This window comes from Seriola lalandi, unplaced genomic scaffold, assembly GCF_002814215.2.
Source record: "Seriola lalandi dorsalis isolate HSWRI2012SDOR001 ecotype SW California unplaced genomic scaffold, Sedor1 jcf7180002054658, whole genome shotgun sequence".
NCBI lineage: Eukaryota > Metazoa > Chordata > Actinopteri > Carangiformes > Carangidae > Seriola > Seriola lalandi.
This window is the reverse complement of record NW_019525211.1, coordinates 1,137,660-1,154,773: the sequence shown is the minus strand read 5'-3', so window position 1 is coordinate 1,154,773 and position 17,114 is coordinate 1,137,660. Positions and strand designations below refer to the sequence as shown.

Genomic DNA, 17,114 nt, shown 5'->3' with positions numbered 1-17,114 from the left:
CCCCCCCCCCCCCCCACTCACTCTCTATTACCTTTTGTACGATGCTAAGGCAGGGATAGATTTATGAGAGAGAGAGTGAGAGAGAGGAAAGGAAACAAACTGATACAGTGAGAAAGAACAGAGGCCCGGGCTTTTAATGACATGCTCTGTTACTGTTTAACGCGGGACACTGTTCAATAACGTGTTCGAGCCGGCTACACATATTGACAGTGTGAGCCCACAGCTCATCTCGCAATGTGTGTGTGTGTGTATGTGGTAAAGGGTGACGTGTTTGTATGTGCTCGTCTTTGCCTTGGCGCTTTTGCTCTGTGGCGTCAAATCTGACCTCCCGCAGAGCCCAGGGCTTGTTCGCCTTGTCCTCTCTTTCGTAGGCAAATAAAAACACGTGGTGATGAAGAGGTCATTTTGTTGGCTGTTGTGAAAGAGCAGTTGAGGTTATGTGTCTTATTTTTTTTTGGGGTGAGGGAAGTGACGTCACAGCTAGCTTGCAGATTTAAGTGTACCCTAATAGTTGTGTCCTTAAAAATCTAGCTAGCACACTTCTACGGCTCCTTACCCCCTTTTTTTCTAACCTATTTTTCTGCCACCCTGACCCGAATCCCCCTTTTCTAAAATCCAGAGGACCCAACTCCCTAACAGTACAAGAAATGTAGAGAAGTAAGAAAAGTAAAGTAGAGAAAGAAAAGTAAAACAGTCCCTTTTATAGTGACCCCCGGCCGTTTGGTTTCTCTTGTAGCCGTTTCGCCGAGTGACCTTCTCGGTGGTGAGCCAGCCCCAGGACCCTCACCAGCAGGGATCGCTGCAGAGCTGCTACGACAGCGGCCTGGACGAGTCGGAGACGCCCAGCAGCAAGAGTTCGTCGGGCCCCCGGCTGGGCGCCCTCCCCCTGCCCGAGGACAGCTACGAGAGGACAACGCCGGATGGCAGTGTCGGTGAGGCAGAGCACATGGAAAATGGTAGGGGCAAACACTGAAAGGAGATTAAGAAAAACGCTAAGATACAGGAAACACACACGCACATACTGCCTTAGAGCATTCACGTAGCACGGCCAATGGTAGACAGCCTCACTGACATGCAGGAACGTGAGGTTATCTCTCCTCTCTTGTTAGTATTTCTGTTATTTTTCTAAATTATTTTTGGCTTGAGGATTTTTTTTTGGCATTGGCTATTTAGCTCTGTGGCGTGTCAGCTGTGATGTGGTGCGGCGGTTGTAGCCGTTGCAACTCTTATGAAAGCTAAAGCCCTTCCACCGATGTGCATCATGGGAAGACGAGGGGGCGGGATTTAATGATGGAGCCTGTGGCTCCGCTTCAGAAGCAGCAGGCTTGTTTGATCAAAGGTGCTGCATGTAACGCTTTGTTTTAGATTAACACCTTTCAGACTATTTTTTTTTTTACTCCTGTTAGTCGGCAGCCATTTTGGATATCTTTCAAATTCCCATTGAATTTCATTTGCCCCCCCCCCCCATTTGGTGCCTACACTTCAGCTTGACTGGGGATAGATTTCCTATAAGATCTGGATGTCTTCTCTTCTATTCTTTGAGATAAAGTTTAAAAAAAAGTGAAACGACGGGGGGTTAATACTCCACTTGAACAGTGTAGAATCTATATGGAGAGCTGCCGTGCTGATTTGCGATGTGTGTGTTTGGCTTGAGGCCCTTATGAAGGAGCTCATGTTGTTCCAGTTGGGAGATAGAACTGATGTTCTGTAGGTTGTAGAGTGAAAAGACTGCAGTTTAGAGAGAGTGAGTGGGAGCAATGTAAAAAATAAAAGAAAGAAAAAAAAGGCCCATTGTAAAAGCAGTCCCTCGGTACAGTACTGCATCCTCCCTTGCAGAACCTTCTCACAGCTAGCCTGAGCTACTTTCCTACCAAGGCTAATATATGTGTGTGTGTGTGTGTGTGTGTGTGGATCTGGGTGTGCAGCGAGAGATGGGGGTAATGGTCCCATTCATAGTCTCGGAGTCTGAGGCGATGCTTAACAAGGAGGAGCTGTCTTGAGAGTGCTAAGCCTAAGTGCAGAGGCTTTCCCATTGCAGCTTAGGATAAAGATATTCAAATGGCTTAAAGATTCACATCCTCTCTTTTTAGATGGAGTTGTTTGGTAGATGATGTCTTAACTTATATCGGATCAGTGTTATAGTCACAAGGTGGAGCCTGGGCGTGAAATGGTCTCGCTTAATGTGATGACCCTGTACGGCAGATAGCTGGGCCAAGCGGACAGATGTCCACATCAAACGGGCAGTTACACAGGTGTCCACAATGACCTCTCTCAAATTCTTGGCATTAATGCAGATTAAAAGGGATTTTAAAACACTTTGGTGTGAGCCGATAAGGCTACCTCGTGGATTTAAAAAAAAAAAAAAAAAATCTGTGGATTGAAAAGGTACCCGTTTACCTGCCAAGTTAGAGCCAGTTAAAAAGGCTCATTTCAATTTGTTGCTACTTTCAACACAGACCAGACAAACCCAGTTAGATCAAAACTGTGATCAGCCTGTCAAGCGAATCCACCTGGGAAACAAAAACACAGCATAAATAGTGAAACGAATGAACCCCCGAAACGGAATACTGAATACCGAAAAAAAAAAAAAGCTCATGTATCATAAAATATTGTCAAATTTGGAATATTTTTTACAATTACAACGCTGACCCAAAATATATGCTAATGTAATCCCAGTCAATTTCGGCTCCAGCTCAGTGCGCCCATGTTGTTAATTCTCCTTTTCCACGCTTTCAGAGAGTGCTATCGCAAAGTATACTGCAGCTTTAGAGGAGAATTGTTGGAGGAACAGAGTCAAGGTCAATTCATGAATCAGCCTCCATCCAAGAGAAACAACATGCTCCGCTGCTGCTCGCTATCTTTAGTGAGATCAGCTGAACTATTGTGTGTGTGTGTGTATGTGGATGGAAAGGCAGCTGTACAAGTGAGATTGGAAGCGAGCGAGTGCATGCGAATGTGGGCGCCGTTTTGTTCAACGTATTGTTTTTAATCTCAAATCTCAAAAAGCTCACACCTTCGCAGCACATTAAATACAGCGATCCGAGTTCTTCCAGTTTGTGCTCGGAGGCTATGAGGTGATATGATCTGGATTTAGGTGGGCAACAGGGTGGCCTTGTTGTCTGAGAGACTGTTATTGGTCTAGATCTTGTTATTCAACCCAAGAAGAAGAAAAAAAAACATCTGTATATTTTCTGTTAATCTGCCCTTCAGTGCGGACGCTGGGACCCTGCTCGCTCACTTATGCAAGGCCGCTCTGGATGAGGGCATCGGCTAAACACCGGCGTGTAAAGTAAAACGCAATCATCTAAGGTTAGGGCAAATATTGGCAAACTGCTCCAGCCTCTTGAGGGACGCTAACTACAGTCATTAGCGCTCCCTCTTGTTGTAGCCAGGGTGTATATGCAGACACCGTCAGCGCCTGCATTTCGCTCTATACATGAAGCCTGAGCTCTTTAAGGAAAGAGGGAGAACAAAAAAAAAAAAGAAAAAGTTAGCAGATGGCCTGCTGTGGCGCTCAGTGGCATCATTAGCGACAGGTAATTGCAGACATTTACGTGCGTGATGTGATGATGATGATTCCTGGCGAGTCTTTTTTAGAAAAGAAAGGGGGGGGTGGAAAGATGTAAGGGGGGGGTCAATTCAAGACTTTACAAATCCTGACCTTGCTGTTTAGAAGTATGAGTGTCAGTCTGAAAACTGTCAATCGGAAGATTTGATTTCTGTTCCTCGTTCACCGCGGTACTGACTCATCATGTTTGATTGCCGTCGCTTTGTGTCGGGGTGAAACACGGACAAAGGCTAATCTGTCCTTTTTTTTGATTCCGTGCTTCTACCCCCCCCCCCAGCTCTGACTCGCTTGTTGTCAATCGATGTTCACACAATGTACAGGAACAATCGTCCTCCACTGCAGCTGCTCGTCTGTCTCGCACACATGAATGCACACACGCAAGAACTCCCTCTGCCCCCACACATACACACACACACACACACACACACACACACACACAACACACAACACACACACACACACATATGCAGGCATCCGTACTAACATCGACTCAGACAGACACACATGAAGACAACACACAAAACACACACATACACACAAACTTGTGTTTTTCCCTTCTCTGCCTCCCGCTCCTCATCCTTCCTTTCCTTCCACCCTGCACAGATGTGCCGGGGGACAGTGTTTTCTTTTTCTTCATCTCCTTCATCAAGGTCAGGTTTCGAACTTTATTATTTTCTATTGGTTGACTTCTTTCCATGGGGAGTGTCAAAAGAGAAAAAGAAAAGAAAAAAAAAAAAACAACCTCTCTGTCCAAGACAGATTCTTCCAGAACCAACTCAGAACAGGGAGTGTTTGGGGTCACCACGGGAATATCAACACATTCTTGACCCATTACACACAGCTCGAACTACCAGACAAGACTCCTCTGTAGTTTCATCTTCATAGACCTGGTTTCAGTAGGCTGAAACAAGACAGGAGCCTATGAGGATTCCTGCTGTATCTTTACAAATATAGCTGAAATACCTTTTTAAGAAGAAGAAGCAAATCAATTTTGACCCTAATTCTTGAACAGCACCTAGCTCCATGTATCGCTCAGCTATGGCACTTTTCATGAAGTCTTGATCTTTTTGATGCACAGCTGGGCCCCTCACTTATTCATGAGCTTACCCCAGCGCTCATCAGATATTCATAAACGCTGAGTGTTTGGAGTCAAACACCCGATTAGGCCGTTATGGATGGCAAAGAGCTCTCTTCCAGATGTACAGTGTTATCGGTGGGTCAAAGACTTGTGCTCCATTATTGATCTCTCTCATCGCCGGGGTGGGGGTTGGGGGTGGATTTTTCCAATTTTTTTGCCGTGTTAGTTCAAGTGCACCTCAAAATAACATGCTTCCACATTGCCCTTTCATCACTGAGTGAGGTGTCTGAGGTGTTTTCATGTGAAACCTCCGCGCGAATCAGAGCAGCTCCCGGCGCTGGAGATGTAATATCATTGTTGAGTACATCAGTGCAGCTACGCGGTGTGCTGTGCTTCCTGCTGTAGGTCATGATGTCAAGGATTTATCCTATTTAATCCATAGCATGAATCATTATTTATTGTTGGGTTGTTTTTTTTTTTTATATAGAAGAAAATGCTAATATACTATAGCCATAACCTTTTTACTTTAGCTTCACTTTCTTGAATTCCACCATGAGCCTATATATGATGATACGTGCTGGGCTGCCAGTGGCTATGCTATACATAGATGAGCAAAGCTAACATGCTCTGTGTGGGCATGTGTGTGTGTGTGTGTGTGTGTGTGTGTGTGTGTGTAGAGATTAAATAAATCAGAGTCTAGCCACTTTAAATTAGTTTTAAAGAGAAAAACTTTACAGGAAAGGGGAGTATTTTTTCTCATATGGCAGGGGCCATTTGTACCGCTTGATGATCACCCACAGACAGGAGGCTATACATTAGTTTACTCAACTTTTTATTTACCACTACATCACTGAGTGCATCACACAGCGGCTGACGCCTGATTCCGCTCATGCTGGCTGCAAAGACAGATGAACAGTGCAAATTTATTGTAGCTTCTAAGAGAGTAATAGCACGTCCTACTGGCTGCTAACGTTAGCATGCCTCCCACGTTTCTGTGCTTTGGCTGCCAGACAAACCCCCCCCTCCCAGCACACAAACAAACACACAGCGACACAGACACACACACACACACACACACACACCAGACTCTATCTCTCTCCTGTCTCTCCTGCTGAGAAATCTTGGGGTACCACCATTGGATTACAAACATCATCATTTAGTGTTGGCTAGCCGGCTCAATAGAGTAGGACAGACAAGTGGCGCATCACAGCAGTTATCAGTCAGGAAGCCGGTGAGCACAGACGCTGTCAGAGCTTTTGCTAACGCACACAAACACACACACACACACACACACACACACACATGAGCTCGAGGTGAAAAACAAAAGGTGGACAGACGAGAGTGAGTTGTTGACAATTGTACACGCAGAAACCTATGTTCAGTCACATAAAGAAGTCACTTAGCCGTCCTTCACTCACACAAACAAACACACACGTGCACACACACACACACACACACTCTTCATTCAGCACAATGAGGCACTGCATCATTTTCCAGCTTTGTGAAGCACCTCACTAGATCACTTCATTGTTGTTGTTTCTCTCCATTTCTGAAGCTTCGCCCGTTGGAATGCTGCTTAGCCCGGTTAATAATGTGTGTGTGTGTGTGTGTGTGTGTGTGCAGCGCGGTGTGTTTGTGTGCAACTCTGTTCATTAGGCAAGCCCAATTGTACGGCCAGATGGCAAAGCGAGTTTGTTTAATTAAAACCATTCATATTTCAAGAGCAGAGCGGCAGCAGCGCTGGTCTTAGGTCTGATTTCCCCCAACTTGGTGGAGAGATGGGAGTGTGTGTGTGTGCGCGTGTGTGTGCGCACGTGTGTGTGTGTTTGTGTGTTGTGCCCATCACCACCCAGCAGAGAGCGGTTTAGTGAAAAATCACCCAGCGGAAGGCGCTCGTGCTATCAATCAGCATGTTACACATGCTTTTCTCCCCCTCGCCTTCCCCCAAGGTCACAGTCCATGTGTGAGCACAAGTAAAAAACACTACAACATTTATTAGAGAATTAAAATCAGGACAGAAACAAAATAATAATAATCAGCCGCATCTGAAAAGTGCATAAAGGCGTTGGATGCTTGTATATTTTGCAGCAGGGTTTGTATTCTGTGTTTGCCCACGGTCCTCTGCCGTGTCTCCCTCATATATATTTCCATCTGTCCCTCACCCCCTCGCCCCTTCTCTCTTCATGACATCCTCAGGCGAGGCGACAGCAAGGGAGACAGAAAGAACAAGAAGGCCTGGTGAGATGATGTGAGAGAGAGCACTGAAGGGAAAGTAGAGGGAGGGAGGCATGGTGAGGCAAGAGTAAATGAGTAACACACCGCATGGGAGCCCAGAAGAGGATCGAAGGATAGGAGTTTGGAAAGAGACCAGGAGATAGAGAAAATTAATAAAAAAAGCAAACAGGAGAGAGACAGAGAATGGGAAACAGAAGGAAAAAGTGAGGGGGGGGGTTACATGCATGGAGAAGTTGCCAGCAGGGAGTGGCGGGGGTTGACAGAGAGATGATTGATCACTGCTCAGCCAGAGCGGGCAGGTATTCAAATCATACCCCAGTGTCACATCCACGGTCCTGTCTTCCTCTCTGTCTCTCCACATGGGCACACATGAACTGTAGAGCCCACCCAGTGCAGTCCTAACTCCTGTAACATGCACCACACTGACAGAATTAAAAGTGAAGGATACCTGCTCTCGACAGGAAACAAGACAGGCCCAGAGAATCTGCGGGGGATTTCAAATTTTATGTTTCCCGTTAAAGGATCAGTTCATCCAACTCGCCAAAGAAGCTATTTCACATTCACCCGTATTGGATTTGCTCATACAGAGAGCTCTGGTTTTATTTATCTAGGCTTTTTCTAAGTCAGCCAACCCGATGCAAAGATACATAATCAATGAATGTAGCAGTAAATCTGTCCAGAAACAAAGTCCAGTTTTGGTTGGAAGCGGTAGAAATTTCACCGAAGATTTTTTTTTCGTGATTTGGGCGAACTGACCATTTAAATCATCTTAAATAATAATACAGAAGAAGGGGAGGAGACAATTGTTCAACATCTCATCTAATATCACTCTCGCTGCTGTAAGTTCTAGAGGCAACTGCCAGAAATAAACTAGAGCTGATGTATGTATGTGTATGTGCAGACACACAAACACACAGACACATTGTGGAAAGTCAGAGTGTAGATAATGGAATTGTTGCTGCGGTGTTTTGTGTAGCTAGAGGCGCACTGACACCCACTCCTGACAGAGATTAAAAAAGCCATTCAGCTGGCTTACACGGAGAAGCATCGCTCCGCCATGACGGCCATTTGGTTCGAGAGAGAAGAAGTGCACTCGCTTTATTTTGCGCCGCGTATGTACATTCTTACAGTGAAGAAAAGCCAGTAAATAAGAAGGTGTTGCTGTGAAGTACTTGCTACACACACACACACACACACTCAAGTAAGGCGGCCATATTGTTTCGGAGGGGGAATGCCATACGTGTGTCGATTTTCGCTTCAAAAAGTGCCCTGTCTGTTGTTTTTTCTGCATTGTTTTCTGCAATTTGGATGCACAGCTGATAAAGCGCGAGCCAGCACTTGTAGGAGGGAGGGAGCGGGAAAGCAGAATGGCTTTTCATGGCGCTGCAGAGACATGACTGTGTTTTCAATGAGGGCCTATAGTCATAAGCGCTGCCATGTGCATTTTGTGCCTTTTTAGGTGCAATGAAGCGGCGACTAGCAATTTGGCTCGTCTCCAAATGGCACAGGCATTTGTTATGTTCGGAATAAAATCGCTTTCTTCGACAGCTGTTAATTAGGAAAGCACCTACTGTTTTTTTTTTTTTCCATGTCTTTTTCGTTCCTTCCCACACCCCTCACGATGTAATCAGTTCTTGGCTGGGGAATGTGTGTCAGGTAGCATTTCTGTGTGTGTGTGTGTGTGTGTGTGGGGGGGGGACTTCAATGAAGACAATTAAACACCTCCAAGGCACTCAGCCAAAGCCTCCAGCCCTCAAGCTCCCTCCTTCCCTCCGTCCCTCCTTTCCTCCCAGGCATTCTGTCTTCTTCTTGTTTCCCCTCCTCTCTCCGCTTCCCACCTCCTCCCCGGATCTGTCCCTCCCACGTCTCCCTCCCGCTCTCCCGTCTCTTTGTAACTTTCCTCCCTTTTGTCACGCCGTTTGGATTCTGCGTGTGATCGAAAGAAGAAGGAAGATGAGCCGAACAGGTTGCGCGCAGAGAGAGGAATTACTCTCGGTGGTGCGTGCTGGAAACATCAGGTGTGCAGCACTGGGACACAGTGGGTGCCATGTCTGTCCCAGTGTGAGGTCTACAGCATGGGAGGGGCAAGCTAGCGAGGGATGCCAATAATCGTACTTGATGACTGCAAGTGTTTATTTATTTATTTGCACATTTCCTGATCCCTGAATGTGGGCTGAGCATCCAAAGAGGACCACTGTGAGGGACAAGTGTGTGTATATGTATGTGCATATGCTGCTGCATGAGTATATCTGAGAGGAACACTGAGAAAGCCAGAGAATGAAGGCATTCTTTTTTCCTTTTTTTTTTTTTTTCTCACTTCAAGGAATTTGTTGTGAAAGCGCAAACAAGCAGAATTCTGAAAAAAAAAGAGGAAGAAGAAAAAGGAAAAACACACATTCAGGTGTTCACACATTCTGTAGGCTGACACCAAGCTGGGGCCGCTCATGCATTCATTCATGTGTTCGCCAAACATACCATACTTTATGTGCAAACGCCGTCTCTCACTACCACCAGATCCTCCTCCTATCTCACAGTTGGGGCACATACACAAATCCATGCATAATAACTCCAGCGCTGGAGCACATTCTTTCCCCATGTCCCGAAAAAAAAAAAAAAAAACTTGCCGGCAATTGAATTTTGCACACAAGGAATGCTGCGCCTGATTATGAAACACATCACATTCATACGATTACAGACCTTTCCGAGAAAATGGTGAACACATTTTTGCCAAACCCAACTGAATCAACTGGAACCAGATGTAACCTGCTCACAGCCAATATACATAGATGTGACTTCATTTTAGCGAAGGTTTGCCAAAGTTGGTAAGAGATATCCTTGTGTTTCTAAGTGTGTGTGTGTGTGTGTGTGTGCTTCGGTTTGAATTATAAGCAGTGACACTCTTTTTGACCTTTAGGAAGGTTGGAATTGCAAATTGTGTACATTTTACAGGCTGTGTTTGTGCATGAGCGGATGCATGCATGTTCTAGGCCCTCTCTCTGTTTATCTTACACATTATAGATGTGTGGCATCTGGCCCGGCAGCAGATTAACCTTTGACATTTCCGATACTTCACATTGTGCTCTTCGACCGCCCACAACTTTGTCCCAAACACAGATTTTAAAACTTGGGAACGCACACACCAGCAAGACTGTACATACTTGTTTTTGTAGCTTTCCTTTTGCCACCCATTCACCCACATGTGCCTATTTACAGAACAGCTTGCTGTGCCACATCTCCAGCAGGCATGGCTGTATACTGGCATTTCTTCTGGGAAGGGATTTTGCCAGCAGCGGCGGCTGCTACCACTAATTGATACCAATTAGGTCGTATTATTTAGGAATTTGACATCATGTTCGTCTTTAATCAGGGTGGTTTGATGACTCAGAGACACAGCTAAATGCTGTAAAACTGTCAAAACACATGCAGACAATCGCTTGCTTGCTTGCTGCAGGCATTATGTGGAAAGCTAATGATAATCAGTGTGTTGCGTGGGCTATGGGGGGGGGGGGGGGTGGTGGTACAGTAGCATTAGCTTGCACTGTGGAACATTCTGTAACCCGACGGGGTCAAAGACACTGACCACATATCAAACATATTAGCTTTAGCATCAATAATAACACTTAAGGTAAATAATACAACGTCCAAGGGGGCAGCTGCACGTGTCAGTGGTAACACTTTATTCTAACCTCTCAGTTAACATTTATATAAACATATTATAAGTGGTTTAAAGCGCACTGTTACACAGGGTAATGTAGTTCTAAGCAGATATAAGATCATCTTAACATCTTAAATGTTTACTTGCGTATTAATCTGCCTGTTATTCTATCGATTGATCAATTAATCATCTGGTCTGCAGCGAATTCTCACATTTAAGAGGCGGGAACCATCAGATATTCGTCACCGATGACTTTTCCGTCAGTTTATCGACTAACTGATCAAATGCCATTCGCTGATGAAGGTCATGAGGTGTGGCTGAAAGCTTTGGAAGAAATATAGTGCCGATCTGGAGGTTAAGAATGAAGCTGTCTCGTGTGTATAAAGCTTGTGTTTTAAACCTTCCTGGAAGTGATTTGTAACAGGCGCCAATCATTATCATTATGTCATTCTGTGGTATCAGCCATTCATACACCAGTTGCAGATGTTTCATTGGAGGCAATATAGTTGTTGACTGCTGCAATCAAATTATAGTTTATTAAAAAACATTAATTAATTTTAAACGAACTGCATAAAGCTAAATGGGTGAGTTTAAGCTTTGTCTGGGACAAGTTCTGCACAGAGGGTGGTGTGGATCAATACTTACAACTGAGGAAAATGTGTGTGAGTGTATTTAAGCATGTGTGTACAGTATATCTTAGTGTGTTTGCGTGTGTGTGTGTGCACATGCCTGCATATGCGTATGAATCCGAGCGGAGATGCATCACTCTCAGTGGTGCAACAAGACTACTGCGGCCCACCAGAACTTATTTTTACTTCCCTCCTTCCTCTACCCCTCTCTCTCTCTCTCTCTCTCTCGCCCCTCCACTCCCTCGCTCCTTCGTCTTATAAAAATAGATGAAAGCATGTAACAATGGAAGAAGGGGGATTATCCTCCCTGCTCTCTCTCCCTCTCTCGCCTTCTCTCTTTGAGGACACAGTTAATGTGTCTCATATGGAGGAAGAGTGGGGAGGGAGGGAGGAAGCAGAAAGGGGGGTGTGGGGGGGGGGGTGAAATGAAAAGCTAACACGCTTTAAAGAAAAGGGGGACTCTCTTGGCCCGCCTGTGGCTGAGCCGTGTTAGAGGTCTCTGAGTGGCACGCAATACGACCTTTGACACCAGGGATGCTGGAGGGTTTTATAACACGCCACACACATGCATGCACACACACACACACACACACATACATTTCTCCTCATAGAGAGGGCTTTGACACAGACAGAAGCACTCACAAAAACCTCCATGTATAGCTGTATGCATGCTTGCACACATGTGCACGCTCCATTCACCTGGAGGGACAATATCCTCCTAAGTTCCTCTAGCTGAGGAATTTCATTATTTTCTCTCTTCTTATTTCCTCTTGGCTGGATTTGTTCAAGGAACCCTGCTCATGGACACAATTACTCAGGGTCATATATGCATTCATGAAAAAAAAAAAAAAAAAAAAACCCTCCCAAAGCAGATGTGTGACATATATATATATATTTTTCATTTTAGGGGAAAGAAAGGATGCTCATTATTTCCCTTACCCTGAACAATCCCTCTGTGGTTCCTTCCATAGGTCCAAAGCAAACAGAGGGAAGGTTTGTCTGTGCCGTCAACGTGCGCTGCGAGTAACTTAATGCATTTTCTAAGAGACTTTTTGTTGTTGTTGTTGTTTTTCTTTTTACAAAGGCTTGTCCATTTAGTCCATCGAACCGGTTTCCCTGGCGACTGCGAGGCAAGAAATCCTCATAATGGTCAGCATTAGCGCCATACATGTTTTATGAAGGCCGAGAGCTCACCCTACTTAAGACGAACACTCGTGAAATCGCTGTGGTACTTGTGTCTGTGTGCTCTTTAAGAGGAGAAAATTGTGTATGTATGTATGTATGTATGTATGAATGTGTGTGTGTGTGTGTGTGTGCTGCTAATATTTGCACTCTCCCTGCTTCTCTCTTGTGAGTGTGAAGCTGCTTGCTTATGCATTGTTGACCCATTTAAGGGCTGTGGCGTTTTTTTGCTATTGTGCTGTCTCTCCTAGCTCACAGTGTGAACAGTTTATCCTCATGCACGTAGCACTCACATAAAGCAAAGCAAAATACTTTGTACCTTTGTTTCTCTCGCTTCCTCCCTCATAAATGCATCATCTTCCTCATTCTTTCCTTCTTTTTTTTTCTCTCTGTTACCCTTCTTTCCGATCTTGGATTTCAAGGATTTGAAGTTGTCGTCAGCAGTAGTCGATGTGTCGTCAGCAGTACGGCCGAGCGGGGAGGAACGCACTGCCGCGTTTCGTGGTGAAATAAAACAAACCGCTGACAGCCTCCGGGAATTATTTTGGGGAGGGAGGGCACCACACGCCATTTCCCTCCTCACAGCTAGGATGAATATGCATTGGCACCCGGTAACTGAAGTGCCGCCTCAACTTTTGAGCCCTCGACTTGACAAATTTCACCCAAGTCTCTCTCCATCATCGAGCGACGCTCCCTCTTCTGTGGTGTTTGTAATTTCGGTGCACCTGGTCGTGAAGGGGAGGAAGCGTGCATCCAAACATACAGCACACACACACACACACACCACATCTAACCCTCCCTCCCTCCAGGTGTGGATTCTTTCCTTTATTTTGTGACCTCGAGGTAAAAAAAACAAAACAAAAAAAAAACATTAGAATCCTCCTCTCCTTTGTGGGCCATTCGCTGTGGCAGCTGTCTTTTCAAGCCTATAAAATGCTGCAATCACCTCACAAAGCTGCAGCTCAGCCATGCACGAGCTGTGATGACTACGGCCCTATAAAGCACAAAACTTCCTGTGAGGGACGAGGAAAGCCAAAGTGGCAGTCAAAAGCTTCCATTTAAACCACAACAGAAAAGCACCCGAGAGCCAAAACACATCAGCGGACACAATCAGAGCGAAGTAACTTGACACTGAAACCAAACAATGGAGGTAAATGCGGTGGGGATTTGATGAGGGAAAAGCCAGGTGAGTTGTTTTTCTTCCCCCAGGGCTTTTACAAAAAGATTAACCCTTTTGAATGAATGCAATGGGGTGGGGGTGGGGGTGGGGGGGCACACCTGTGTCTGTGCATTTGCAGCCAAGTGTGTGACTCTTTGTGTGCTTCCTGCTCTTTTTGTTTGCTGTCCCGCCCCGCAGACTAATGGCTACCTTGAAGGCTAAAACAATAGCATTTATCTTGTCTGTAGCTCAAAGTAACCCTCAGGCAATCACTTTAGCAGAGGTTGTGGAACTGGTCACATAAGTGCCTCCACAGGGCAGACAGGATTGGATTTAAGAGCAAGAAAACTAACTAATGAGCAATGGTCAACAGAGAATTGAGGAGTTGTTTAAAGCGAGCTGCTTCGCAAGTCACACGTCTTCCTTCTTATTCCTATTTTCTGCTCTTTGATTCCTTATGTTAGCTTTTCTTTTTTCTTTTTTTTTTTTTTTCGCAGCATGAAGTAACCCTTTAACTTTTATCAGCCACGAGGAGAGAGAGAGGGAAGCAGGAAGAGACTGAATAATGACAAAAGACCCCCCCTACCCCCACCCTGCATGCGCCCCCGCCACCGATGGGCTGACAAAACAGAGCATCCTAATCCAGATGATGTGCCGGCAAATCCACTCACAATGCCCCACAAACACACACATTCATAAGCACACACATAAATACATATGTGCAGGACTAGATTTAAACACATGTTAAAATAAATAAATAAATAAAAATCTCTCTATCTCTTCAAATGAATGCCCTGAGATCAGCCGTTTGGCATCCTCGGCAAACATTGTATTGCCTATAACTCACTCGCGAGTGGATGGGTTTGTGTGTTTGTCGGAGGGGTGCTACCGGGAAGAGGCTTACCTCTGGCAAAGAGTCTGTATACATAAGCAGGAAGGAATCCTTTGTGCTGCAGGTTTGCATGCCGCACGGTAAATTTAGAAAGACGAAGAGGAAAAAAAAGGAAAAAAAAAAAAGGATGCTCTGTTTGGTTCAAATTGTCACTACAGGTCTCGATGAGGGCTTCTAGGTTGCGCCAAGGCTACGATATCATTGACTGCGTGTACTGTACACAGAATGTAGAGGAGAAAACTGTTTAGCTTGCCTCCTACACACAATGTACGGCACGGATTTGAAAATCTCCTAGAAGTGACAGATTGGGTTCACACACTGCACAGGGAAACAAGTTGCAGTCATTATCCAGTTCTTGCGGTTATATGATGAACTTGTTCTCATACAGCTCTTTGGGTAATTGTCTCATGTCAAGACTGCCACACACACACACACACACACACACACACACACACACACACACACACACACACACACACGTTTGTTTGCTATTACATGGTTTTCTTTAACTACTATTTATCCCAGTCTCAGGAGGAGTGAGACATATCTTAAGAAAGTGAAACCTAATCAACAGCCTCGCGTGATGTCAACATTGGAGTTGAATGCTACAAGTTTGAAAATAACAAAAAATCTGAGCGTAGTGGACTTAAATGAGCTATTTCTGAGTTTTTATTGCTACTGCTACAAAGCCAAAGTTAGCATTAGCAGCTGTTTACTTATCAGTCTAGAAGAAACATTGCTAGTTCAGCATCAAACTTCATCCCTTTACACGCCAATACCTGTCTCCAGTGGTAGAAAGCAACGCTAATGTTAACACTTGTCTCTATCACGTCTTTTTCTGATACTGAAGTTAGCACGCTAAGCAGCTAGCCCCCAGCCCATCTCATCACTTTCAGATAGCGACTCGCTTCAGCCTCCAACCTGCCCTGAAGACGCAGCGCTGCTATAATCTCTCATATTATAAAAACAACAGCGGCTGAAGCCACAGGAACCAAGTTCAGCGGCAGAGAAAAATGACCTAAAGCCCCTTTAATGAGCTCACAAAGAAGTTAGCATACTAGGCCTCTGCAGCCTTCTTCTTGTCTCTGCGGTTAGCAGCTCAAGGCTCCATCTGAATTGTCGATGGTCAAGGTGCACTGTGGGTAGTGCAGGTGCCAGGTTTTTGATAAGGAAGGAGAATGTGTTGAATAGAAAAGAGATGATATCTCTGGTTCTGCTGAACACAGTTAGCTAAACACCTGATATGGCAAGAACTTCTTAAACGAAACAGTTAAAACTTTAGAGGAATCACGTCTACAAGTTTGATTTTTACTGACAGAGAAGAGAGAGCGAGAGAGAGAGAGAGAGAGAGAGAGATGAATGATGGTTCCATCACCCCACACATTGTGAATGTGAAGTCACGCCAGGGCAGCATAAATCATCTTAATCCCTGAGCGATTGCAGACGGAGCAAGGTCATGCACATGCACATATATGCAGAAACACACAGCCCTCACCTTGTTGCCAAACTCCTTAAATCACCATTCAAATCACTCATCTTTATTTGAAAAAAAATAATAAAATGAAATAAAAAATAAGAGGCTGCACTCCTTTAATAGCTCAGGGGGCTTGAGCTAAATTTAATCTTAATCAAAAACAACCTCAGATTATGAGCTGCAAGAACAGATGGTTTCTGGGTGAAAATTGCATTTTCCAGACATTTCTTGATTGTTTACGCTTTTCTCCCTCCCTCCTTGGTGTTATTATTATTATTACTACCCCTGCTTTTGCTGATTTCATTTTGGTCTTATACGCATTATCTGGGCTTAAGACCCGCTGACCAATTCCCAAAAATGCTCCCGTCAGGACCTTTCATTAGCGTCAAAGTCTTAATCCACCTCAGCACATACATGCAGTAATCCTCCTCTCCTCTTGAAAAGACCATAGCTGTCAAAACTCATGTTCTTTTGGTTGAACTCGTTGCGAGGACAAAGCAATTTGTTTCTAAAGCGTCTGAGGAGGAGCGAGGGGAGAGGTAGGGGAGGGGGTGTGTAAGAGTCGGCTGGAGAGAGGTGAAAGTGTTTACAGTGTATCGGTGTATAAACAGATTTTTGCAGAGAAGACTGTGGTTCTGGGCTTTGACAGAGCGCCTGCGAGCCAAAGACTTTATCCTCTGGCAAAGGTGATGGTGGAAGAGAGGATGGAGCGAGAGACAGACAGAGAGTGAATGTGGGAGTGTGGAGACGCGATTGTATTCTGTTCAAGGTTTTATGCAACCCGAGCATACTCTTCCCCTCCATTTCTTGTGATTAATTGTGTATGTGTGTGTGTGTGTCTGTGTTTGTGTGTGTATCCTCGCACTCAGGCAGGAGATTGTGTCAGTTTAATCTGAAGTGCTGATAATGTGCATAGGACAAAAAAAATAATGAGGTAAAAAAAAAAAAAAAAAGAATGTACAGCTAAGATCCAGAGAGCACTTCCCCTAATGAAATGACACATTTTCATACACACACACACACACATTAAATGGAGCCTTGCTCTCTGGAGCGGCCACACATAAAACACAACAGATACCAGCTGCACTTTATTGCTAAACTGTGTTTCTTTATATATTTTGTGTATGAAACCAATTTAAAGAGCAGGACCAGAAAACACTGTTTAAGTTGGATCCAACAGACCTAATGTGGTTTGTTGAAGACAGGAAGTTAATTGTGTTGCGTCTGGTGCCAAATTAGAAA

At 44.8% G+C, this 17,114-nt stretch overlaps 1 protein-coding gene across 5 annotated transcripts in view; it reads left to right on the top strand.

Annotated features, from left to right (window-relative positions):
• pcdh7b (protocadherin 7b) overlaps positions 1–17,114 on the top strand; it is a 109,640-nt gene that overhangs the window by 50,690 nt on the left and 41,836 nt on the right. For 2 of the 5 annotated variants that reach the window (XM_023420814.2, XM_023420815.2), the window contains exon 2: positions 737–956. The exons of 2 other annotated variants lie outside the window; for them this stretch is intronic. In XM_023420814.2, coding sequence (XP_023276582.1) covers positions 737–956 — 220 coding nt within the window. The remainder of the gene's footprint in view (positions 1–736; positions 957–17,114) is intronic. One more of the 5 variants, XM_087177855.1, reaches the window with a different exon arrangement.